This window comes from Lepidochelys kempii, chromosome 8 (assembly GCF_965140285.1).
Source record: "Lepidochelys kempii isolate rLepKem1 chromosome 8, rLepKem1.hap1, whole genome shotgun sequence".
NCBI lineage: Eukaryota > Metazoa > Chordata > Testudines > Cheloniidae > Lepidochelys > Lepidochelys kempii.
In genome coordinates this window covers 53,591,747-53,619,196 of record NC_136387.1, presented here as the reverse complement: position 1 = coordinate 53,619,196, position 27,450 = coordinate 53,591,747, and the positions used below count along the sequence as shown (strand labels likewise).

The window sequence follows — 27,450 nt, the reverse complement described above, 5'->3', positions numbered from 1 at the left end:
TTTAACCCCCCCACCCCATGTTTGTATTGTTTATTTAGACTGAAAGCTCTTCAGGGCAAGGATAGTCTCTTACTTTGTGTTGTGCAGCACCCAGCACAATGGAGCCCTGATTTAAGTTGGGGCCTCTAGGTGCTACCATATAAAAACATCCACTACTCATTCGGATTTGCCTTCCGAGTGGCAACTGCAAGGTAAACAGGTAGGACCATATTTCAAAGTCCCGCCGTAACAGAAGAAGAATCACCTAGTAGTCACTGCAAAAGCACACCTGCATGCAGCTGTTTGTGAAAGAAAAAAAATCAAGCAACTGCACGTACAGCTGCCAGTGTCCATGCGCAGGTATCTAGTTTGTGCATCCAAATGCATGCATTTGTGCATGCACAACGGGTAAGTGCACATCCTGCATGGCTCCCGTGTTGTGTGTGACCTTTGATTGCTTCCCTCTGAACAGCCCACCCATGCATTCACTTTGGATAACAATGGGGGAAAGCCATCCAGAGCACAGAGTTTTGCCAAGTACCTTGCAGAAAGGGAGGTTTTTAAGGATTTTCCCCACCTGACTTTGACAGGGCAAGAGGAGTGCCGACAGCAGTGCCAGGAGCCAGGCATGATGTGGGCCAAATGCAATGGTGTGTTTTCTCCACACCCTGCTCTGTCACAGCACCTCGCTCCTGACTTGTTCTCCCATCTCACGGCTCTCCTGAGCAGGGACCACAAGTGCTGGCTTGCTGTCAAATTCACACTTTAAAGAGAGGATTTTGCCCTGGTGAAAAGTGCCAGACTGAGACGGGACAGATGAGGGGTACAAAGGACAGCAAGCACAGCAAATCTCTCCCACTATTGCCCTGCAACTACGCCACCACCTTTGAGGAAGAGATGAGAGGTTCAGTTTCTGTGACTACGAAGTTCCCAGCCTCTCTCTCGAGGCTGTTGACAAGAGAACCACTTGCCATGAGGCTGGATTCTGTGATATGGCCCTGTGTGCACTAGAATCTGGGTCAGGACCGTCCTACACAGACCACTGACCAGCTCTCAGATGGAAATTGACTTATGATGCAGGGGAGAGAGGCCACCCGGTGAGCAAGAGGGATATGATGCCTTCCACCATGACAAATCCCTGCGACCATAAACCAAGTCACATCCAGTCCCATTGAGGACATTCTGCTTGTGACCAAATTCCTTACCTCCCAGAGGTCTCTCTTCAGAAGCGGGAGCCTCAGGCATTAACTTACAGTCCCCCTCCTAGCCCCTTGCCACCCCCTCATTTATTAACCCAGCAAGCCGTACATTCAGGGCCCAGGAGAGGGACAGATCAGGAGCACCAATAGACTGATTCCTTTACTTGTTTAAAGGGAGGGAAAAAGGAAATTACTAATGGATACACCGCAGCCCCGGAGGAATTAGTGGAATGGGAGTCTCTGGCCTTTGTGAATCCTGGGATTCCCAGTTGTGCTCCACCAGAAAGCATTCAGCCTTGTTCTAGATCAGGGCCCCCTGGGGCAGAAGGGACAGGGGAGGCAAAAGGGGCAATTTTCCCCAGCCCCCCCCCCCCAGGTTGAGTGGGCCACCAAACCATGTGGCATTGTGACCTGGTGTGAGGGGTCACTGAGCCACTCAGGTTTGGGCCGGTGACCCTTGTTTGGCCCAGCAGCCCCTCCGTCATGACAGTGGGGCAGCAGAGCCAAACCTGTGCAGTGCTGTGACCCTGGCGCGCCAGGTCACAACACACAGCATGGGGAGCCAGGCCCATCCCCACGGCATGGGAACTAAGCCACTGCTGTGGGGTGAGAGCAGGGCATGCTCGCTCTAACACCACCACTACGCTCCCCCGCACCCTTGTCCCCACAGCATCCCCCTCAGTGGCAATTTTTTGGAAAAGGCGGGGGCTTCGTTGCAGAATTTACCCCTAGCCCCCCAAATACCTCTGTATGGCCCTGATCTAGATGCAGGGGTGGGCCCCAAATCTTTGCATGCTGAATTTACCCCTCTCCCTTCCACATCACCGATGGCACCTCTCCTGTAGGAATCTAGGAGAGGATGCACTCCTCCCTGCTGGAAAACATCACTGGTGAAATCATGGTCCCTCTGAAGTCCGTGGGAGTTTTGCTGTTGACTTCCATAAGGCCAGGATTTCACCCTCTGTCTCCAGCGGTGGCATGAGTGCTTTCCCAAGCCTGAGGGACATACACAACTCATGTGCCCCGCCAAAGAGTGGGAGATCGAACTTACTGGGAATGCCTGAAACGAGCTTCAGAGGCCTGAGCACTCGCACTGCCCTCAGGGTCCGCAGGTCCACATGGGTGTTGAAGTGAGTTCCAGCTGTGGCGAGGATGCTGCAGCCAGACAATGAGAAAGCAGAGTTATTAGCCACAGAGACTTGGCAGCGCGAACGTGCCTGCGAGAGGGAGACATCGTGACTGGGCCATCACAGACAAGGCACCTGACAACCTGAATTGGTGCACCTTACCCTCCAGTGAGTCAGCAGCGATTGCTGGGGTCTAAACTTAGCAGTGTTAATGGAGTGATAGAGATAATAATTAAAACAAACACACTGTTGCCAGGATCCGCATTTCCAGCCGGAGTGCAGTGCAACCCGCCCTGCATCGTGCCAGGATGAGGAGTCATACTCTTAGCCTTTGGCTCAGGTCCTCAGAGTAGGCCGGTCAGCATCAGGAGCAGCTCAGGACCTGGGTGGGGATGTTAAACCAACTTCATGTCTCCCTGATCCTGGAGCTGCTGAGCATCAGTTGGGTCCCAAGGCACAACTCAGAGCAACCTCAAGGCTGACTTAAGTTAGCCCCCCAAATTTATTAAGACAGACAAGAGATCGTCCAGACATAGCAGTTCCCTGGCCATACCCCCTACACCAAGAATCAGGAGGGGTGACCCAGCAGCTGCCAGCACTACATCACAATGCTGCATAGGACCCCAATTAAGTTTGTTTTTTCACTGGCAGACCAGCCCCAGGTGGCTGCTGGAGCAAGGATCAGGCCCTCAATCAGTGCCAGGAGTCACACGCAGTCTCTGAGTGCAGTGGGACCCAACCAGCCACACACTAGAGCACAACATGGGCCTGATTCACTGCTGCTTCTCAGCTCATGCGACCATTTACATCTGTGCAAAGTGTGCGCAAAACACCCCCGAACCAGACAGGTAATGTTTGACATTCGCTTTGCACAGGAGCAAGTGATTACAGTGCATGGCCATGGAGAGCCAGGCCCCAAGATTCATGCCCTGCTGCTCTAACCATTAGCAATGCTATGTAATTATGCTCTGGGTTTTTAGACTGCCAGGACAGTGCTCTTCAGATCTGTACTTTGCCTGCTTGGGATCAATTTAATCTCTCTCCAGGGCACTATCAGTCTGGAGCAGAGACAGTGCTCAGAAGATCAGAGTCTTTGCCTGGGTGGTTAGCTACACATCTCAGGATTAATGCTCCACAGGCTCAAGGTACCAGGCTCCCTGAACCTGGAAGTGCCACAGAACGGCAGGACAAGGATGGAGATGAGACTTAAGAATTAAAATGCAATCAGCAATCAGGGTGGGTAGGGGAAGCAACAACTGGGATGGGTTCCTTCTGCGGGGAGGTTATATGCCCACCCGGCCTCAGCTGCATTGACCCCAGATGGCACGCTCCGCTCGGGTCACAAGGCAAGACGGAGGGCCACACTGGGATTAGACTTTCACAGATAGGCAAAAGGAGGTGGTGGTGGTTCCCCCTTGAGCAACCCCACCCCAAGGTCAAGCACAACAGTAGTGCTGGAAGACAGGACTGCTCAGCCCTGACTCCTGCTGGCTGAGGGCAGGTAGGGGCGGAGCTGGGGTCACAACAGACAGAGCTGACAAGACTGCCCGGGATGTTTTAGAAGGAGGAGACAAGATGGAGAGCGGGGCAGGAGGAGGGAGCGACCTCAGAGCTGTTTGCAGCAATCCAAAAACCAAGGAAAACTGGGTCATTGTTCCACTAATTTATCTAATTACAGGCCAGAGCAGCTCTGTGCTAGGTCTCTTGTGTGCAGCGCAATTAGCAATCTTCTCTCTCTCTCTCCCTTCCCCCTCCGGCCGCCGCCCCAACGTACAGTAGGTACAAACCTACCCCCTTCAGAAACCAGAGTTCTGTTTCCTAGGATACAGACAGGAGAAATGATTTAACATAATCAAAATAGCTTATTGCATCTGATTTTTCCCCCTTTCTGTTTATCATGCTGGATTCAAAAGGGGTGAAATGACAAGCACTGGGAGACAAACTTAAGTCCTGCTTAATCTGGGAGGTAGCTGCAGCTGTGGTGTTCTGACCCGACAGTCTCATGCCTGGGCCACCTAATCCCACAATATCCCACCCTGGATCATGGTAAGAGCCATAGGCTCCGACCACATGCGTGGCTGAACAAAGCATCCCCTTGCCCCCCCCCACAACCAGAACCCAGCTTCAGCTGCTCCATCAGGGGCCAGACGTGCTGCATATGGCCCCAGGCTAGGGACAGCCTCCCCTGACCATCCTTGGGGTGGGTGCACTTCTGCTGCCATGACTAGTCCTCCTCCTCCCCTCCAAACATGCCCCAGCGCGGGAATTTGAATGAGAAACCAGGCAGCCATGAAAAGGGAAGATCTGGTGGAACACAGGGAGCCTTAAGGAGGGGGTTGCTGGAGAGAAATGGGAGGAGAGGACATGGGGTAGCGAAAGGCAGGACTTGACACCAGAGCTGTGGAGCGAGAGAGAAAGCCCAAGGAAGAGTGGGGAGGGATCAGGTATCAGACCTTGCCACAGTACAGGAATGCAGAAGGGGCAAAACGGAGAGGAAGACAGGAACAGAAAAATGGGTAACAAGAGGGGATGAAGGGAAGACAGAGTGGGGAGCAGGTGGGAACTGGGAGTGAAGGAGAGAGCAAAGGGGTTGGCTTCAGGCTACAGAGGGAGGAGCCACCAATAAACTTTGTCTCCCCATGTTAGACTTGTCCCTCCCTGCATCTCCTGCCCAAGGAAACTTCTGCCCCCCAAACACGTTGCACAGCTATTCCCAGACTTCTCCACTAGCACTCCCTCCTCACCATGTAACCCCAGCCATCCCCACCATGCCTAACCGACACGGCCGTTAGTCCACTCCCAAAGCACCCTACCACGCTCTGCCCAATGCTCCCCCTTTGCCGCGATCAGCAGGCCCCACCGGCCCAGCCCCTAATCTGACTTTCCCACCGTGCCCCACCCATGGAGTCTCTCCTGCCACTGGGGTCTCCCACAATGCCTCCCAAGCATCTCCCACCCTTCCCTAGAGGCTCCCCAGCAAAGGCGTACAAAGGCCATTCTAAAAAACCCAAAGAGGATTCTAATGTTATGGTTTCCAGAAAACCTTGATAGCAAACAAATGAGAGAGACTGGAAAACATCCGGTCTAGACTGCACAGAGAAGGGAGCTGGAACAAAGCCAGGGAGGTGGCAAATAGCCAGGCAGCTGCTGATGAGGATGGCATGTGTGCGTTTAATGGGCCTTGCTTTCCAGCCTCCCACAGTCATAGTGGTGACATGCTGCATTATGCAGAGACCTGGACCCGGCAGAGATGTGGTCAGCTGTTGCACGTTGGGTGGTTATGGGCTCACCTCTTCCTCTAGAGGAGGAGGTGCATTTGTGCTGCAAGCCCTTGCTTTAAAGCCCAGAGAACTAAGAGGTCTGGGGGACCTGCACCTCTCCTCTGATCCAATACTCCTACAGAAAGAGAAGGAGTGTCCTGGAGAGGTCCTCACCCTGTGAACTCGCCTCCCCTGAGCCACCACAGCTCCAATCTGTTGGCATGCTGGTGGCCTCCTTCCCCCCATGGGGATTTGAGAAAGGAGGGGCAGGACAAGAGCTGAGGTCAGATACAGTTTGGGATTCATTTAATCTCTGCTTGGCTATTTTCCAGTTTGAAGGGGATGGGAGCTGCTGGCTTTTGCCCATTTTGCCACTGTGCTTTTAGCCCCCAGTTCAGCAAAGCACCTATGCACATACCTTATTTTAAGTGAGTCGCCCTATTGACTGCAATTAGGCACAGGTGTAAATACCTCAGCAAATGGGGCCTTATTTAAGTCAAGGGTGCCTAGAAGCCCAGGATGGCTGCTTTGTTAAACTGGCTGTAAAGTCAAAATCAATAGACTTAAGTTGTGGTTGCACTGTAGTATCTAGGAGGGGTCAAGCAGAGAAGCTGAGATTTCTCCCCTTCCTTCTGACTGGTAACTAGAGCCCAGGCTGTCACAGCAGGCTCCCCACTTCTCCTGCAAAAGGAATTATAGTGTTACACTCTGGCCAACTTAACATGCATTTTAGAGCTGTACCAACTCCATGCTTTAGGTTGCAGGGGTGCCAAAGAACCTTTCCTTCAGCTTCACATGCCTCCAACGTTTGGGGTCCAAATGAGCCTTAAATGTCCAAGCAAAACCCAATTTGAAACCAAGTTTGATACAGTTTTACACCTAAACTATCTGAACCTGCATCCCAGTAGACAAAGACCCGGCCTCAGCAACACCCAACTCTCGCCTGGACAACAGCAATGTGATATACCTGGGCAGGAAACCTTCAGTGCTTAGGAAATTCCAGTGCTATGGAACACTACAGTGAATCTCGTCAGCAACACAGGCTACCGTGAGCACATCAAACCTGTCCTCTGCTACATGTGCTGACTTCCCATAGAACATGAAATCAAGTTCAAGGCCTTGAGTCTTACCTGCAGGGTTCTCAGAGGCTTTGTCCTGGGGTATCTAAAAGACCATCTAAATTCTGGGGAATAATGGAACTCTCTGACACAAGGTTTCAGAGTAGCAGCCGTGTTAGTCTGTATTCGCAAAAAGAAAAGGAGGACTTGTGGCACCTTAGAGACTAACCAATTTATTTGAGCATGAGCTCAAAGTACTCCTTTTCTTCTGACACAAGGGTAAAGCTAGTTTGTGCAGGAACCAGAACTTCGTCAGGGGCCAGTCTGAGACTGTGACTTGAACTCACCCAAGAACAAAAGGACCATAACAAACCTCCCCATCGCTCCCAGCCCAAAGTTCATTTCTTTTCCCAGCCTTCTCTAACAGAAACATATAGCAAGCTGTGTGTATGTGGGTGTAATTAAATTCCCAAACGAGACACTTCACTGCACACACTTACTTCTCCACCTGGGGAGAGGATGAGAGACCAACCGTGACAGATGCTAGTCATGTCGCTTAATGCACTATCGGAAGACACTCAGATACCACAGGGATGAGCGCAGTATAAGAACCTATATAGAATACTTTTGACGCAAAGCCATAAATTAACCCCAATTTATTTGAAGCGTTGGGGACCTTTAGATGAGCCTTCTCTGAGGAAACCCTGTGTCAGGGCAATACACACCACTCTCAATTAGTGACTAAGAGGGGGATTATCTTATGGCAATGTGAAGTACTCACTGTCCCCACTCAGGGGTGTGAGGTCCATGGATCATTTCAGAGCAGGTTTGAACAGATTATTTAAGCAAGACACCTGATGTGCCGAGCAGGAGACAGCTCTGAAATCTGCTTGCAATCAAAAGGATCACCCTGGATATTTTTCCTTCTAGGGTCTGACTGTCAGAAACAGGAGCTTGCATTACGAACACAAAAGCAGATAGTCAATGGCCAATGGAATATGCAACTGCCCTTGCACACACTTTGATGTTCACAACAGGTGCCACTTAAGAGTAAAGAAATGACTGGATCTCTCAGATAAATTGCTGAGCAGGCTCTTCAGCATCCATTCCAGCATGCAAGTGTATACTAGTCTCCAGTATTACCAGAGATGGGGCTGACCCAAACACATGGATCCCCATCCCAACACCCCCAAACTCTGGAGAAGTTTCTGAACCATTTCTGAAGACCATCTCTCATTGTTAGTAGCGCACTCAAACAGGAATATTACTTTGCATGTCTGTAGCCCCTTCCATTTGAGGATCTCACAGCACTTTACATAAATGAATGAATTAAGCCTCCAAGCACCCCTTCAAAGCAGAGAAGGGTTATTACCTCTATTTTCCAGCTGAGGAAACAGAGGCAGAGAGAGACTTTGATTGAGGTGTTCAGTACCAGGTGAAGAATTGACCCCTGCCAGTCTAAAATCAGAGAAGGAACATGGACCAGGACTGACACAGAGATTCATGTGGTTGTTACCACCAGAGGAGGTGGTATTTAGACATTTCTTAAAGGAGATGAGGGATGGGGTGTGGCAACCATTAACCAGGGTTTTTTTCCAAGCACGAAGGAGGCACTGAGTCCAAAGTGGGTCCTTTCAATCTGCCACGCCCAAGACTGAATGCAACATGTGGCAAAGACTCAAATGAGGGTCAGAAACAAAAATCATTGAAGGTACTTGAAATGCTGCAGGATTCTTCTCTGGGAGGATTTCTAGATCCTCCACTTCATGGTTCTTTGTTTCTGGCACAAATATTATTCAAAAATAAAAGCAAGTAGATGCCAAACGTGTGCAGAATGCAGGAGCTTTGGGACCTCCCTCAGAATGAAAGGTACAGGCATTGAATTAGTCAAAAGCTGGGTCCAAACATACTTGAACTTTGTACCTCTAGCTCATCTCCACTCATTGGGCGGAGACTATTTAGGTCGCATTTGATATGAAGATTCCCTTTGTAAAGGGTTAGGAAATGATTCACAGATGTCTCAATAAATGGCTAATCAAGACTAGAATACAACACTCCACTCGGTTTTTTTAGAACCATAGTTTAGGAACTCCCATAATGTCATCTACTGAGCTGTGTCTCACCATCTAACACACACACTAGTCAAGTATGTTACAACAAGGTACAATTTTCATAAGCGCCTCAGAGCCAAAGGTATTTTCCTATCTGCAATGGCACCTATTAGATGTTTTTGACAATCCCACTGGGCGCCTATCGGCATCTTTAGGCACATAAATATAGCCCTAAGACTTAGGCATTTATAAAAATTTTTACCCAACATCTAATAGACATGTATTAAGCTTTTTAAAACTACTTCTAATTGGAACTTTATTATACAGCGTGACCCATATTTGCATGTGTATACAATTCTGATTTACTGAGAAGAATCTCATCTGTATGACATTTTGTTCTCCATTTCCCACAAATCAAATTACACGGGGCAAGATCTGAATCTGAAATCATTTGGGAAAGATCCTCTTTGGGTTATTATTTCCTTTTCTCTGTGCTAAGTGGCTGCAATGTTACAAAGACAATTTAAAGAGCTCAAGCAATTGTACCAAATACACCAGAATGAAATAAGGAACAAACCTGAGTATAGAAAAACATGGAAACCTGTTTAAGGCAATATAGAAAACAAGCTAGAACTAAGTTGTATACAGACTATCAACCCATGTATTTTGGGATATAAAACAACCACTCACTGCCTGGGGTTAGGAAGGAACTTTTCTTTCCTAGTCTCCCACGGACATCTTGTTGCTTAACTTTTCATTATGGGGTTCCTTGCTCCATCTTCTGAAGCATCTGGTGCTGGTCATTGTTAGAGAGAGATATTGGAGTAGATGGGCCATTGGTCTGATCCAGTCTAGCAATTCCAATGTCCTTAGAACAATTTAAATTCTATCTAACAGCTATAATAAACACAGTTTATCTAAGGTTGAAGCACTAATAATTATTCCTTATTTTTAGACAGAGACCCAAACTAAAATTATATCTCACAGTCCAAGTTATCTGAAAAAACTGCTAGATTGGTCTATAAGAATCCCAGTGATCTCATGCTTTTCATCACACATATTGACAAGAGAGTGAAGGTGTTTTATAGGCCATGCAGGCAAAGGGTTAGTTTTTAACTCCTGAAGGAAAGGAAAAAAAGATTTCAGGTGAGAAAAGAGCAGAGAGAATCTATTTGCATGATGCAAATGAGGGCAGAGGCAGGAGGGGATGTACAGGCTAATGAGCAAAGTGCAACTGATTAGGGAGCAATCAAAAGCAGAAAAAACTCACCTTGGCAAATCTGATATTGTGTGTACACAACTGGGTGATTATTTATTTACAGCATTTCAGTTTAATTAGAAAGCTCCACTCTGTAACTGTGTGATTGTACATTCTTTGGCCCTGACTCTGATCACCCACCAGCAGTGTAATTCCATTGGGTTGATCTCACCTACAGCAAATTAGCAATGCTCTACAGAAGTCAATGGAGCGACACTGATTTGTCCCAGCTGAGGATCTGGCCCCAATGATTTTAGTGCTGTTACTCCTGATCTGTCCCAGTGTGAGGGATTAAAATGTTAGGCCCCTTCTACTTAAGAACAAAAATGTGTATAAAAAGTTTCATTGCAACAAAGCTCTCAACCCACCACAAATAAAGCTCTTCCCCTCAATGCCCCATTCAAACCGCCGGCTTGGGGAAAGCTGGAAAAAAATCAATGCCTCTCAAGTACTCTGAAGATCAACAAATCTGGGTTCTGTCGAAACAAGAAAATTGACCAGAGGCTTGATTCTCCTCTCACTCACACAAGTTCTATTCTGGTGCAAACTGCATCTACTTCAGTGGATTGACACCAAAGTCTGTGAGGTCAGAAGTAGGGTCTAAGTGTGCAACTGCATACACACAAAAACATCCCTATTCCTGATACCCCACTGGCCTGCACTTTGGATAATCATTAACAGCTGTTCAAGTGAGGGCAAATTTCTAATCCGGGAGCGTTTCACACCTTATTTGCTTTCATGTGTCCAGTATTACTCATTATGCCCCCCTGAACAACAGACATTTTAGTGACAAAAAGCACCCGTGTGGACAGTGCTTCATTGGCAGGAGCTGTGCTCTCAGCAGCGACAAAGCTACCGCTCCTTGATGGTGGTGGTTTTATTTTGTTGCCAGGAGAGCTCTCTCCAGGCGATAAAGATTGGCCACACAGTGCACTTTACAATGGCTCGGCTGCAGCAAAGCTAAGAATAAGAGCAACATTCCTTTCATCCTTATCCTGGGATTAGGCAGAGGGGTTACTGAGATAGATGGAAAACTACCTGCAAAGGGCTTCAGTACAGGCACGTAAGTTTAAACCAGGCAGGTTGCAGTCCCTGTTGTGGGATGTATGATAAGAGATACCTACAAAGATATTCCTTGATTAGATTTGAACACAGATTTGCTACCATTTTCGTTTCAGATTATTATTTCTCAAACTATGGAGACCCATGTAATGGTGTCCCAGCTGGAGATAAAAGACCTTTCTTCTGAAGCAATCAGAAGTCCAAGAGCAATGAGAGGACAAGCTGAGGCAGACACCAATCAACTCAAAAACTGGGCAATCCAGAGTTGTCAACTGAGCAATGAGCAAATTAACATTTATAATGAAATGAAAAGGCCCCTCAAGGGTTATTCAGCCACTTTATTCTGCTAGGGAGGCTCCTTCACAATTAATAGAGCAGGTCAAATTATTCACTGCAAATAAGTTACCAGATGAATTTAGCCCTTTTTTTCTGCTGGTGAATCGATCCCAGTTTGTACAAATGGATCCATTATTATTACATATTTGCCCAGTACTTCAGACAAACCAATTTCAGCCTAGGGAATGTTTGCAAACTGTTCACTTGGACTCTCCATTATACATTATTCCTGGTTGTTCACTTAAGCCACGTGGCATTGCTCCCAATCCCTTCTTGGACTGACTGAAACACGTGAACAGGGGAAGAGAAAATAATGATGAGTGAATTCACATTCCCCAGACATCTGTGCAAATAAAATCCCACTTCTGCGAATCTCCACAAGGAAAGACTAAGACAGGGTACAGGCATGGACAACGCAAACAACCACTTGGAATTCAAATGACTGTTTGTGAACAAGCTGCTCACCCACTCACATAGTTAAACAGAAGGGAAAAGGTGAACATCTGGAAATTACTGATATTTGTCTACGTTCCTACTCCTTTTCCCCAAGGATGCAATTTCTACACCAACAGTCTCATCATCAAACTCCTCTTGAACTGCTTCTCAGTCAGAAATGCCAATAAAGTTGTACCCCATGGTTTAGTGACTCTCTAGATGTTTTTGGTTGTCCAGAGATCATCTTGGTAGCAGGCGCCTTTCCCAAGCTGCTCTAAAACACAGTGCGCACAATGGGCCCACATCTTCAGCCGGCATACATTAATGAATTACAATAGCTTCAGTGGCATTACACCAACTTACGCCAGCTGAGATCTAGCCCATTATGCAGAGTCCAGGCTCACCTTTCCTTGGTCACCTTTATGAACAAACATAACATGATGTGCAGCCGAAGCCTTGTCTTCAGGCATGGCTACTGCTCTTTGGGTTCCTACCTCAGGAATGGTCATCTCACGCTCTAGGTCCTCTCTGCCTCAGATCCAAGATCTCTGTAGACAGAAGGCCACTCTCGCTTCCGTTATACCTATAAACAAGCCACACCTGCAACACTGAGTCAGCAAGATTCACTTAGCATCTCCTTAACCACACCTGCTGACAGGGCTGACTCACAGAATTGCCAGCCTGCTCCCAAGACAGCCACCCCCATTGGCATTGCACCCTCTTACTGTCTCTTAGCTATTCTGTATCTGGATACTTTAACCCCAGACAACAGCAAAGTACCCAGTCTCTTCAGAGACTTATTGCTTGAGAGCTGGCTTGAAACTGCACAAACTGCTGAGCGAAGCACTGCAGTCCGGGCTGGGGGAGCATCCATCCCATATCCTGTGGGCCAGGCCTACTGCCCACAGCTACAATGTATCCAATATACTTACGCTCATGCAATGTGGGGATGCAGCACCACGGTGTGACAGCACCTAAGGCTAGATGCTGAAATGTGCTAGAGCTCTGCTTAGCAAGCTGGGGGAGAGGTAGTGCAAAGGTGATGCTACGTCCACTGGTCCTGCAGCCAGCCAGGGGAAATTCAGCTCCCTGCACATTTTAGAGCAGCCTTGAGACTGCTGTCAGTTTTGCTGGCTAGAAATGGCTGTACCAGCCATTATGCTGGCAAGGGTCACCTAACGTGCAAGGAATTCCAACCCCAACCTGAATCATTCAGAGAGATGTGAATGGGTTTCAGTTGCCACCTCCCCTTCCCCTTCACAGGGTACTTCTCTCACATGCATAACCATAGCACTAAATATGGTTACTACTGTAAAGACTGAATTGGTGGTCATTACCTGAGGTATCCCAGAGGTAGGGCTCTCACAGGCTCCAGTAAAGAGTTTGGGAAGGGAGACATTAATATTCTCTTGCTAATTTTTTTTTCTTTAACAAATGAATAGAAACATATCAACCCCAAATTCTGAATTTTGGGGGAGTGTGGATCCGGCTTTGAATTCCACAGACCATCTGTACGGGAGAGGACCAAAACCCTGGCTCTGAGTACCCCTGAGTTGCGGGGAAGTTCTGATCCACACAACTCCAGATCATCTGTAAAAATTAAGTATCCTCCTGCTGAAAGTTTTGGGTTTCTGTTCATGGAGCTTGTGATGTTTCAGATGTGTCAGCTGATCTCACCCTTTCTGAGAGAATTAAAAAAGCCATGTATTAACAAGCCTGTGTGAGCTGTGAAAATGGCTGTGAATTTTACACCTCCTAGCAGGACTTTTCACATGTGCTTCCTATCCTGGAAACTAAAGACAGAGGAGTTCAAGCATATCATAGCTCTAACCAGGGCTTGGCAGCAGTCATTTTGGCTCAGTCACGGATAACAGGACCTGTACTTTTGAGAGTGCCAATTTCACCGAAGGAGGATTTAGGAGATCATGTATAGCAGACGGACTTCTGGAGGGATGGTGCATATCAAGCCCAGGATGGTTCCTGCCACCTGATGACTATTCATTAACATACATACAATGAGTTAGTTGGCTCAGTGCACTGGTGACCAAATCACAGAGACACCACGACTGGCACCCTTCTGGCTGGCACTCGCAGGCTGTGTCTGTACTGGGGGCAGGTGCCCCGATTTCAGTCCCTGGTGAAGCTGTGCCATGGCAAACCCCTAGTGTGTCAGGATAAGCCGTGATTTGCACTTATGCACTTTCCCAAGGTCCCCAACAGTGCAAATAGCAGCTTTGCCGATCTACACTACGAAGTTAGGCCCACCGAGCTACGTCACACCCAGATGTGAAAAATTCACTCCCCTGAGAGATGCAGTTAAGCTGACCTATGCGCCAGTGTAGACACAGGTCGACAGACAGAGTCTAGCTACCGCGTTACAGAGAGGTAGATTTACCTCAGTGATGGAAGAATAGCCTACAGCTGTGCTGCTGTAGTGCTTCCGGTGTAGACACACCCTAGGGCAGAGATGGGCAAACTATGGCCCGCAGGCCACATCCGGCCCACGGGACCCTCCTGCCAGGCCCCTGAGCTCCTGGCCCAGCAGGCTAGCCCCCGGCCCCTCCCCTGCTCTTCCCCCTCCCCCGCAGCCTCAGTCACTGTGCTGCCGGCGCAATGCTCTGGGCGGCGGGGCTGCGAGCTCCTGGGGCAGCGCAGCTGCAGAGCCCGGCCTGACCCGGTGCTCGGTGCTGCGCGGTGGCGTGGCTGGCTCCCGCCGGGCGGCACGGCTGTAGCACCGCCAGCCATCGGTGCTCCAGGCAGGGCAGTAAGGGGGCGGGGGGAGAGGGGTTGGATAGAGGGCAGGGGAGTTTGGGGGGTGGTCAGTGGCTGGGGATGTGGATAGGGGTCGGGGCGGTCAGAGGGTGGGGAACAGGGGGGTTGAATGGGGGCAGGACTTCCGGGGGTGGTCAGGGAGAAGGAGTGGTTGGATGAGGCGGGGGTCCTGGGGCGCAGTCAGGAAGGAGGAGGGGATTGGATGGGGCAGCGAGGGGCAGTCGGAGAAGGGGTTCCAGGGGTAGTCAGGGGACAGGGAGAAGGGGTGGTTGGATGGGGCAGGGGTCCTGGGGAGGGGGCAGTCAGGAAGGAGAGGGGGGGTTGGATGGGGCGGTGGAAGGCAGCGGTGGGGGGCAGTTAGGGGCCGGGGGCTGTCAGGGAGAAGAGGTGGTTGGATGGGGCAGGGGTCCCGGGGAGGGGGTAGTCAGGAAGGAGATGGGGGGGTTGGATGGGATGGCAGGGGAAGTTAGGGGCAGGGGTTCCAGGGGTGGTCAGGGGACAGAGAGAAGGGGGGGTATGGGCAGGGGTCCTGGGGGGGCCGTCAGAGGGCGAGAACTGGGGGGGGTCGGATAGGGAGCGGGGGCCAGGCCATGCCTGGCTGTTCGGGGAGGCACAGCCTCCCCTAACTGGCCCTCCATACAATTTCTGAAACCCGATGTGGCCCTCAGGCCAAAAAGTTTGCCCGCCCCTGCCCTAGGGGTTCACCAGTGCTGTTACGCTGATTGTTGGCCAGTGACGGCTAAAGCCAGGGCAAACCCCAGTGTAGACAAGACCGCAGCAGAGATGCAGAAGACTGACTGGGCACAGAGACTGAGCTACCCTCTCAGCTCTAGCAGTGACCCCATCAGGGCAGAGCACAAGGAAAGAGAACAGCCTGTGTTTGGGGCGTGGCAAAGAAGGAAATCAAGTCTCAGAACACCATGCAGACTCTTGTGCAACAAGCCCCCACAAGCTCATGGAGGACACTAGAGTCTGGTACTCAGCAGCTGCTGGGGAGGGGGAGCAGGACTGAATGATCCCTAGCGCTCTGCCCCCGTTGCTGGGTCTTGTGACGGGCAGGTGATCTGACCCTGGGAATGCAGGGAGGGGTCACAGTTCACAGGGGCAGACCCTGGTCTCTTGGGTTGAATCTCTTCCATTGTTCTCAGGCCTGTCCCTCTATTACTATCCCCTCCCACAACCATGACGGGGCCCAGGAGACAGCCCCCCGCCCGCCCCCTCCCCTCCCCCGTTCCACAAAAACACCCTGTGTACATGCCAACGAGGGGGGCAATACCACCCCAGAATCACATCCAACAGAGGACCAGTCTGATACTGATTGGTATGAAATCCCCCAGGCCTCCCCTCCTTGGCACACTTCTAGGTTCCTAAAGCCATTAAGCCCTGAGATGCCTTGTCTGCACAACACATAGTTAATAATGAAGGATTTGGCTGGATGAGCTGATGTTTGTGCAATGTTATTTAAACAAATGATCCTGTGGACTCCTAAACTAATTGCGAGGGAGACTGGAGCCTAGCCCCAACACAAACAGCACAGTCACCAGACAGCTCCAGATGCGCAGCCAGGCACAGGCCCTCTGCTCCCACAGCAATCAGTCCCGGGGGCCAGCTGCATCCAGCATGACGTCTCCACCAACAAAGAGACGCACCCAGCATCTGAAGGAGTTCATTATACCTCCTTTGAGCTGGCACCAGTGGCAGCTTTAAAGCCAGCTCTCCGAGATGCGGCATAGCAAGGATATCTCAAACCACGGCCTAAAGACATCCATTATCTCTTAAGAAACCAAGAAAACCAATCCTCACAGATTAGGGCTGTAAATCAGTGCCCTGACCTTGCCCCCACCCTACACCCTGCCCCAGAGATGCATGGATTTAGACCACACAGCATCAAGTCAGACTGTGAAACTAAGAGAAACACAAAAAGAAAAGGAGTACTTGGTGCCACAAGTACTCCTTTTCTTTTTGCGAATACAGACTAACACGGCTGCTACTCTGAAACCTAAGAGAACTGAGTTTCACTCTGGTGCTTGCTTGAACCCACAGTTCAAAGCAACGACTGGGGGATAGAGTCCACATGGATCACACCACAGGGAATATTCAGATGCACCCACGTGAACCAAAATTGCAGTGTCCATGATGCTCTTACAGAGTTTGGGCCAAAGCCTAATGAATTCAATGGGAGGCTCTTCATTGATTTCAGTAAGCTCTGAGTCAGGAGACAGGCCCAGATCACAGTATTCAGCTCCCGATCCAAAGCCTGAGGGGAGTTTAGTTACGATGCTCTGGCTGGGCCCAGTTCTAACACTTAGCCTATAGTTAGCAATAGATACTGTCTCTCAATACAGGCATCTGATTACGAATAAACCCTTTAACCTCTTTCCCCCTCGGGTCACATTTCTAACCAGAACTCCATCCAGGCAGCAGGTCCAAGCTTCCACCAGCCACTCAGCAGCCTGTGACTCAACAGGAAGAGGTCTGTATTAACACAGAGAAATGGAAGTCAGAGAACAGGGACAGAGTTTGGTTTTATTCCTTCCTTGCTGGCATGACGTGAGGGCTTTGCTTCCTACTCAGCTCCCCATGTGACCTAGGACTTCTAGCACATAGAAATTCAGGCCTCAATCCCATCTCAGCAATCTCAAGGCCATGGCATGGGGCATGCTGCTTTGGAGGGAAGAGGCCTAAGATTTTCTATAAGGTCTGATGGGTTCGTGAAGGAGGAGAGGGTAACCCAGAAGACAAGGGGCTGCGGAGGAGAGACAGGGATTCATTTCCAAACAGCCCACACATTTCAAAATGCTGCCTGAGGTGATGCATGGGGATGCATGAAGCTCATGGACAACACAGGAGAGGCAGTTGGTGTAGCTCCAGCGACTTCAGTAAAGCAACACTGATTTGCACCAGCTGAGGATCTGGCCCCCAATGTTAGTAACCTGAGGAATCCAACTCCCACAGGATTTAAAAATAAAGAAGACCCTTCTAAACTCAGTTCCTGTTTCTAAACAGTCTAAACTCAGTACCAGCCTTATGATACCAGCCCCTTCTGTTCCCTGAACCCCCATCTCTCCTCTTCTGGACTGTACCCCAGCCCCGATCTCCCTGAAAACCTGTCCCCAGAGCTAGCCTGACAGGGTTAAGAGTTAACTGCCCTGAGGCAGGACCAGCTGTGCAGAGGGTGAATTTCCCCACATCTGGTCCTTTCTGCCTAGCTCTCCAGGTGACTCTGGACGATTTGCCACTCCTCGTTACTCATATTTCCAAAGGGAAATTGCTACTGAACCCTCTGTGCAGCCCTATCGCTTGATCTCATTCTCCATCAGGACACTGGGAGTGGGGGATTCGGGGAGAGAACACATCTGGGAAACAAAATGGGAGATGACTGCCTAGGAAGGAGTATTGCGGAAATGGGTCTGGGGTCATAGTAGATCACAAGCTAAATATGAGTCAACAGAGTAACACTCTTGCAAACAAAGCAAATATCATTCTGGGATGTATTAACAGGAGTGTTGTAAGCAAGACACAAGAAGTAATTATTCTGCTCTACTCCACTCTGATTAGGCCTCAACTGGAGTATTGTGTTCAGTTCTGGGTGCCACATTTCAGGAAAGATGTGGACCAACTGGAAAAAGTCCAGAGAAGATCAACAAAAATAATCAAAGGTCGAGAAAACATGGCCTATGATGGAAGATTGGAAAAATTGGATTTGTTTAGTCTGGAGAAGAGACGACTGAGAGGGGACATAACAGTTTTCAAGTACATAAAAGTTTGTTACAAGGAGGATGGAGATAAATTGTTCTCATTAGCCTCTCAGGATAGGACAAGAAGCAATGGGCTTAAATTGCAGCAAGGGCAGTTTAGGAAAAACTTTTTGTCAGGGTGGTTAAGCACTGGAATAAATTGCCTAGGGCGGTTGTGGAATGTCTGTCACTGGAGATTTTTAAGAGCAGGTTAGACAAACACCTGTCAGGGATGGTCTAGTTAATGCTTAGTCCTGCCATGAGTGCAGGGCGCTGGACTACATGACCTCTCGGGGTCCCTTCCAGTCCTACAATTCTATGATTCTCTCCCGAGACAACACAGGCATGACTGGCAAGCAAAAAGATTCCCTCATTCACCCGCTTTACATATAAGAGCTGCTTCAGGTGGGGGGTGTTATACAGAACTGGGGAGCCTGTCCAGCCAGGCAGTTAGAGTGGATGGAAGGAGAGGAATGACAGGCAGACATGCAGCCAGTCAGAGCGATACAAAGTGGAAGTATTTCCAGGTGAATGATAACCTAAGAACATGAGAATGGCCACACTGGGTCAGACCAAAGGTCCATCTAGCCCAGTATCCTGTCTGCCGACAGTGGCCTGTGCCAGGTGCCCCAGAGGGAATGAACAGAACAGGTAATCATCAAGTGATCCACCCCCTGTCACCCATTCCCAGCTTCCTAGCCCATCAGCTGGCTCTGAGAGGACTCCATCCTGCAAGGTGCCGAGGGCCTCCTGGGAGATGTTGCTGGGAGCCCTCAGCTCCCACTAGAGTCAGTGGGAGTAGTGCCCCTCGAGCATCTTGCAGGTTCGTACCTAGAAAGCCCAAACAGAAGGTGGCAGGTGAAGCATTGCTCAGCAACAGAAAGACAGCCTGATTCTGAGAGGAGCCGAACGTCCCATTCACATCAATGGGAGTTTCAGGTGCCCAGCACCACTCAGTATCAAGCCCAGAGATGACGACAGAGAATCAGTTGTCTCTACAGTCGCCTCCTGGGCTGAGAAAGGAATGTGGCAGAGACTCAGACTGCAGGAACCAGATGGCCTCAGTCATGTCTGTGTGGGAGACACACACAGGGACTCTCTGACCCCATTCATTCAATGAAGCTGGCAGGAGGTGCCCCCTGGAGACCCGGCCCATATGCTGCGAGTACACACGCAGCTCTGCCTGTACGAAGCCTATCCCTGCCTCTCCTGTGCTCCCACCACCTCCCCAAAACCATCTTCATCCAGACAAGCCACTCACAGCGCGAACCCCCCCTCTCCTCCCACACACCAACCCCTCTGCTAGGCTGGGAAAATGGCATGGCCCTTGCACGAGGTGACAGTGTCACACACATCCTGTCACCATCGCATATGGCACATGAATCATTCACAAAGCCTTGGAATTAATTATTCATCGAATCCAAAGACTAAGCACTTTCCTAATTGTCCTGGAAGAACAGAAAAGGGGGGAGAGGGGGAGGGAGATCGGGAAGGCATCATGTAGGTAACCAGCAGCATTCATGATTCACTGATTTAATAAAAGAGAGAAGGGGGGGCTCTTGTCTGGGTTGACCAGAGAATTAGCTTGTATTCAAAATTAAGGTTGCCCCTTTGTTTGCCTTATAGGACAACCTTCATGCACTGGCAAACAGCCACATTTCTGTGGCCACATAATGCCATAGACTTCCTCATGACAGTCACGTTGCTGCTCAGGGTCTCGCTGTTAGATAGGGACTCCCTGATGTTATGGTGTATCTCCTCTCTTACAGGTGTTTCTATCCATGCCTTCCCACTTTCCAGTCAAGAAACGCCCTCGGTAACTTAGACCCACATTGTAACCTGCCTTCAAGGATGGATATTCACCGAGGAATGTCTGTGAGGTTCACAGTACCCATCTCTGAGAAAGGAAAGCAGCCCTGAAAGGCCCTCCCCACTTTGTGCAGGCAGCAGGTCGGTTAAAAATGCAGGGCCTTGCACCTTGCATGTCAGGGGCTCCCATTCAGAGTAGGTCGTGTTTCGACAGGCCTTTAAACGAGGACACAAGGAATAAAGCAGTGCAGGCACAGACCCACTGCACATCCTCAGGGACGCCCTCACCTAAGAAGCGAACGGAATTGAAATCATGATCCATTTAGCTGTTGGCAGGTGTGACTGGACCCATTGCTAGCTAGGAAGGTCTGGGATCACTCTCAGTTCTGGTGGAAGAGAGATCCACAACCGTGAGACACCTGCCATAACAGCACTGGTCTAGTGGGTCTCTGAGCCATCATCCCCAGTGCATGCAGCTGCTGTTACGGCAGCACAGACCTGGGAATACCAGCAAACACACTGGGGGGGATCCCGAAATCGCTGCCTGGGCCAAAGGGAGGTCGGCAACTCTCCGAGCTGGGAAAGGAGGGAATCTATTCTAGAGCAATTCATACAAATGAAATACTTTCTCTCCAAAAGAGAGAAAAGGCTTTTAAAGCCTTTTAAGCCAAATTGGTAATAAAGAGAAAATGCAGCTAAAGGGACACAATTACTGCGCTGTTTGTGCTCACAGCTCTCCACTGGATACAAAAACAGGGAGATACCAGCAGCTGGGTAAAGATACAGAGGTGCTTTCACATGGGATGACACACACACAGCATGCCAGGCTGCACATGCACACACACACACCCAGAAACAGGGACATCAGCTCCCCCCTTCCACAGAAGGGGAAAGATTCCCTGCTCCTCCTCCGCCAGCCACCCCCTTCCCCTCTGGGCAGCTCCTGACAGTGCATCAAACTTTAATGGGTTCATCTCTCCGCAGCAGCACAAGCTGAATACAGATGGATAGATACAAGGCTCTCTGATGGCTCCCTTATTGTGAGGAGGAACAGGGTACTCAGGAGAGAGGGGGAAGGAAACAAGGAGCAGTGCCTTCAATACAGTGCCTGCATTCAGGGCTTGATCCAAAGCCCATGGGAGTCAGTGGAAAGACTTGGTTTCAATAGGTTTTGGATCAGGTCCAGAGAGAATGTACCTTATGCCGTGCTTGGGTGTTCAGTTAAAGACCTGCAGGTAGCATTTGTCAGCCTGAGACAGATGGAAAGAGCACACAAATCAAGCCCCCTTAAGTGGGGAACATCTGAGAGACAGCGTTGTCTAATGGATTGTCCAGGACTTGGAGCCAGGAACTCTGGGGTTCTAATCCCAGCTCTGCCAACCACGTGCTACGTTGACTTTGACAAGACAGATTCTCTGTCTGTACAGTGGAGAGTATGATAGTGGCCTCCCAGGAGTTTTGGGGATTAGTTAATATGTGTGAACTGCTAATGTCATGGGATACTAGGTGCTAGATAGAGGAGGAGTAGAGCGCAGCTGCACAGGAAGCAAGGAGCTCCATTTAGGAGAAACAGATGATATTCTTCCCCAGGGTAAAAGGACAGAGATTTCCTTGATGAGCGGGGTCAGAGCACTAACTGGAGCAGGAGCTATAGGTGGACAGACAGCTGGGTAACAATGTTCTCTTTCACCTGTTGAAATGGAGACGTTTGCTCTTGGGAAATAACTCGCTAGCAATTCTCTGTATGTGTGTTTGTGTGGGTGAGAGCGAGAGAACACATGCACGCATATACCCGTGCACAAAATACACCCATGGGAGGGAATGACCTCACAGGCTCAGCACAGCCACGTCCGTGGCACAATCTCCTCTTGTCCATGGACTTGGAGAACACACACCATTCTCCCTCAAGCCTGAAGGGGAATCAGCCCCAGAAGGCAAACTCTCTTGTGCAGAGCTGCTTCACACCTCATGGGGGTGCCAGGAGCAGCCTCCTGGGCAGGATTCCATTGGAACCGCGCAGCTGTAGGCTTGTGGGAAGGGTAGCAGCAGGCAGAGATTCAGGCCAGCCCTCTGCGCACAAGATACTGCCTCTCAAGAAGATCCTTGGAGACGCCAGCACATCTCAAAGGATCTGCAAAATGTGGGGGCTGAGCTGCCTGCTACTCTGCTAGTATGGAGGGGGACAAGGGAAAAGCCCTTCCCCTAAGCCTGCCCCTTCAATAAATAAAAATATGGAGGAAATTCTGGGGTGGGAACCTAAGAGCTTTCTTCCGCGCCTTGTGCCAACCCTTCTAGGGGATTCCCAGAAGGAGAGTAAGGATCGGGCCCATGACCATCATGTAGGAAACATGTCACCAGCTATGGGAAACAAATGCTCCAGAGCAGCCCCTCTGCCTCTCAGTCTTTTTTAGAGGTTTACAACAATAGAAACACAGCTGTTTAGAATCATAGAATCATAGAATATCAGATTTGGAAGGGACCTCAGGAGATCATCTAGTCCAACACCCTGCTCAAAGCAGGACCGATCCCCGACTAAATCATCCCAGCCAGGGCTTTGTCAAGCCTGACCATAAAAACTTCTAGGGAAGGAGATTCCACCACCTCCCTAGGTAACGCATTCCAGTGTTTCACCACCCTCATAGTGAAAAAGTTTTTCCTAATATCCAACCTAAATCTCCCCCACTGCAACTTGAGACCATTACTCCTTGTTCTGTCATCTGCTACCACTGAGAACAGTCTAGAGCCATCCCCTTTGGAACCCCCTTTCAGGTAGTTGAAAGCAGCTATCAAATCCCCCCTCATTCTTCTCGTCTGAAGACTAAACATCCCCAGTTCCCTCAGCCTCTCCTCATAAGACAGTTTAACAACTGTCCCCTGCACCTCAGCCCAGCCATGGCACAGCATGGGCTGTAACTGCAAAGAGGATTTCCCAGTGAACAGCACAGCTGGGATAGGATGCACCAGCAAACGCTGCTTACCCCCCACTGGGGGGACTCTCACCCAGAATTCCCCTCGGCACTCCGCAATGGAAGGTCTATACCTCGGAGGCTACTCATCTTTCCCTCCAGTGCAGGCTGGTTCTGTCAGGCCAGTTGTGAGGTGGTTAGTGGCACGGCACTTCGCATGGCACTACCCCTTGGCACTGCGAAATGCCAGTGTTTGTTCGTTCATTCATTCATTCATTCGCCCTGGCCACGTTCCACCACATGAAGTACCTTAATGAAAACCACAAAGCCCCCAGGGCTTCCAAGAGGCATTCAGGTACAGCAGCCATTATTAAACTCTTGTTAAAAGGCCTGAAGCTAGTACTTATTTTATTGACCCCAATTTATTTATCCTGGTTTTACACAGTCAATAATTCATCTGCTGCTTCCCGCATCATCACCACTCACACAGAACTAAGGCTGTGGGAGGAGAGGACCAGCAAAATCTAGCTGGTTTACATCGATCCTCACTCCCTCTAAGCCCTTCTCCAGGCAAGTCTATTCTCTGCATTCGACAGGTGTAAAAATGTCGAAGAATTGGATCTGGCAGGTATCAGTGAGGCTTGATGGATCAGCAGGACCACACTACAGAAGCCCGGCCAATAGCATCTGCAATTAATAAAAGCTGGGTCTCCCTACAAGTTTGCAAAGACTGTCTTTTTGAATATTAAAAAAGTTCTCCCAACTCTGTCTCTCTCTCTGCTGTGTCTTGTCATTGTATTATTACTGTAATTGCTATGGGAAATCCAATACAAATTCTATAATACTAAAGAATCACAGTGTGCAGAGCACGCCCATCTAACTGTTTGCAAGGAGTTAACCCCTTTTTTTCTCCTTCCCTGCTTTCTAAAATTATTTCATGTGAATTTAATTCAGGTGAAAGGTCCCTGACTGACAGCTCTAGGGACAAAAGTCCTCTCTAAGTCTATGGAGCAGGTACTGCATGGTTGGACGTTGGCAGTGTAAGCTTCTCCCACTGTCTTGTCAGGTGGATAGCCACCATTAGGGGGCAGAAGGGAGTTGATTCTCCAGACCCATTCAGTCCTTAGTGTCTCTGCTGAGACTAGCAGTAAAGATGGTAATTGGTGTCAGTAGTAGTGTCCCTGTTTACATAAATGATGAGTGCTAAGATCCTACATATGCTCAATAGGCAGTTTTCTAATGTTGATAATTATGCTAATTTCCAGCCAATATTTGTCCATATTTGATCATGGACATACTACTCAATGAGAGCTGACAATTCAAATTTCAAAGGCTGGCCAATTTTTAGTTGTGTGTAGGGAAAAATGAAAATATATATATATACCAACAGGGAAAAACACATTTTCCACACAAACACTCATACCTCCAAATGAAGAACAGACTTTGGCTCTCATTTAAAAAAACCCATCCTTTCAGATGAAAAGCAAGCATGGAAAAAAAGCATTTTTTCAGAAAATTATGATTATATGGAAATACAGGTTAGAAACAGAAAAAGATGATATACTTAACTGTAGTGTTAGCTGTGTCACTGTCAGACCAGCTGCCAGCTCATGCCAAGATCCCAGGCCTCACTGAACACTTACAAATGGATAGCTGGAAAGCACTCTGACTCACCTGTGTGTTAGCATTATCCAAATAATTTTTTTTTTTTGGCAAATACAGACTAACACGGCTGTTACTCTGAAACCTGTCATTATCCAAATAGATTATTAGATGTTACATTGATAAGAATGTGTTTACCATGTTTGGACTTTATAAAATGTTTGTAGGATGCTGCATGTATTGATCTCACTTATAACCTCTATAGCCCTTGGTGTAAAGTTTGCATTGTAAACCTCTGTAATTGTGTAACTCAGCAAACAGGAAAAGAAGCATTAATTAAAGGGCTAATCCTGCCTACAAGATGGCCTTTTGAAGGCAAATGAGGTATTGTGTAGCATCAAAAAGAGAGGCCCTGTTGATTGTATTCCTAACTCCCTCCAGGAAAGAGAGACCTATGCATGAACTCATCCCATCAGTTTGTACTCTGGAGTGAAGGGGATAAAAATTTCTCACAAGAAGAAACTGAATCTCCTTCATGCTGTCTGGACCCTGCGGGGCAAAGATTCCTAAACATAAGCAAAGAGATCACCATACTGCTTAGCATGGGTTAGCCCTGAAAGACATTTTGAATTGACAGATTACTAAAACTCTGTCACTAAAACTCTGTCACTTGTCACAGACGGACACTCGTTTGCATATATATGCTCACTTGCTTTAACCTGTAAATAACTCTCATTTCTTTTTCCTAGTAAATACATCTTTAGTTATTTATTACAGGATTAGCTACAAGTGTTGTCTCTGGTGTGAGATCTAAGGTACAAATTGACCTCTGGAAAATGACTTGTCTCTTGAGACTAGGAACAACCTAAATATTTTGTGATCTTCGGTGTAAATGACCATTTATCACAGATACAAGATGGGTCAAGTAATAACATTTATTGGACCAACTTCTGCTGCTGAGAGAGATAAGCTTTTGAGATACGCAGAGCTCTTCTTCAGTTCATTTATCAGATAGTCTAGCTCGCCTGGGTGGCAAGATGGAGTGTCTAAAGGGACTGTCTGTGACTGCATTACAAGACGATTGTAGTACTTTGGGAGTTCACATTTGTTACCATGTACATTGGTCAAACTGGACAGTCTCTACGTAAAAGAGTAAATGGACACAAATCAGATGTCAAGAATTAGAACATTCATAAACCAGTCAGAGAACACTTCAATCTCTCTGGTCACGCGATTACAGACATGAAAGTCGCTATTTTACAACAAAAAAACTTCAAATCCAGACTCCAGGGAGAAACTGCTGAATTGGAATTCATTTGCAAATTGGATACAATTAACTTAGGCTTGAATAGAGACTGGGAGTGGCTTAGTCATTATGCAAGGTAGCCTATTTCCCCTTGTTTTTTCCTACCCCCGCCCCCCCAGACGTTCTTGTTAAACCCTGGATTTGTGCTGGAAATGGCCCACCTTGATTATCATACACAATGTAAGGAGAGTGGTCACTTTGGATAAGCTATTACCAGCAGGAGAGTGAGTTTGTGTGTGGGGTGGGGGGGTGGGGGGTGAGAAAACCTGGATTTGTGTTGGAAATGGCCCATCTTGATTATCATACACATTGTAAGGATTCCAACATTCCACACAAAGATGGACTACAAGCCGTCAGGAACACTATCCCCGATAATGTCACGGCTAACCTGGTGGCTGAACTTTGTGACTTTGTGCTTACCCATAACTATTTCACATTTGGGGACAATGTATACCTTCAGATCAGCGGCACTGCTATGGGTACCCGCATGGCCCCACAGTATGCCAACATTTTTATGGCTGATTTAGAACAACGCTTCCTCAGCTCTCGTCCCCTAAAGCCCCTACTCTACTTGCGCTATATTGATGACATCTTCATCATCTGGACCCATGGAAAAGAAGCCCTTGAGGAATTCCACCATGATTTCAACAATTTCCATCCCACCACCAACCTCAGCCTGGTCCAGTCCACACAAGAGATCCACTTCCTGGACACTACAGTGCTAATAAACAATGGTCACATAAACACCACCCTATACCGGAAACCTACTGACCGCTATTCCTACCTGCATGCCTCCAGCTTTCACCCTGACCACACCACACGATCCATCGTCTACAGCCAAGCTCTGCGATACAACCGCATTTGCTCCAACCCCTCAGACAGAGACAAACACCTACAAGATCTCTGTCAAGCTTTCTTACAACTACAATACCCACCTGCTGAAGTAAAGAAACAGATTGATAGAGCCAGAAGAGTTCCCAGAAGTTACCTACTACAGGACAGGCCTAACAAAGAAAATAACAGAACGCCACTAGCCGTCACCTTCAGCCCCCAACTAAAACCCCTCCAATGCATTATTAAGGATCTACAACCTATCCTAAAGGATGACCCAACACTCTCACAAATCTTGGGAGACAGGCCAGTCCTTGCCTACAGACAGCCCCGAAACCTGAAGCAAATACTCACCAACAACCACATACCACACAACAGAACCACTAACCCAGGAACTTATCCTTGCAACAAAGCCCGTTGCCAATTGTGCCCACATATCTATTCAGGGGACACCATCACAGGGCCTAATAACATCAGCCACACTATCAGAGGCTCGTATACCTGCACATCCACCAATGTGATATATGCCATCATGTGCCAGAAATGCCCCTCTGCCATGTACATTGGTCAAACTGGACAGTCTCTACGTAAAAGAATAAATGGACACAAATCAGATGTCAAGAATTATAACATTCATAAACCAGTCGGAGAACACTTCAATCTCTCTGGTCACGCAATCACAGACATGAAGGTCGCTATCTTAAAACAAAAAAACTTCAAAT

General features: G+C 48.6%; 1 protein-coding gene across 1 annotated transcript in view; it reads right to left on the bottom strand.

Annotated features, from left to right (window-relative positions):
• The window catches only part of CACNA1E (calcium voltage-gated channel subunit alpha1 E), a 420,129-nt gene that overhangs the window by 171,391 nt on the left and 221,288 nt on the right, over window positions 1-27,450 (bottom strand). Inside the window, exon 7 of the mRNA XM_073356587.2 lies at window positions 2,230-2,333. Within this exon, the coding sequence (XP_073212688.1) occupies window positions 2,230-2,333 (104 nt within the window). The remainder of the gene's footprint in view (window positions 1-2,229; window positions 2,334-27,450) is intronic.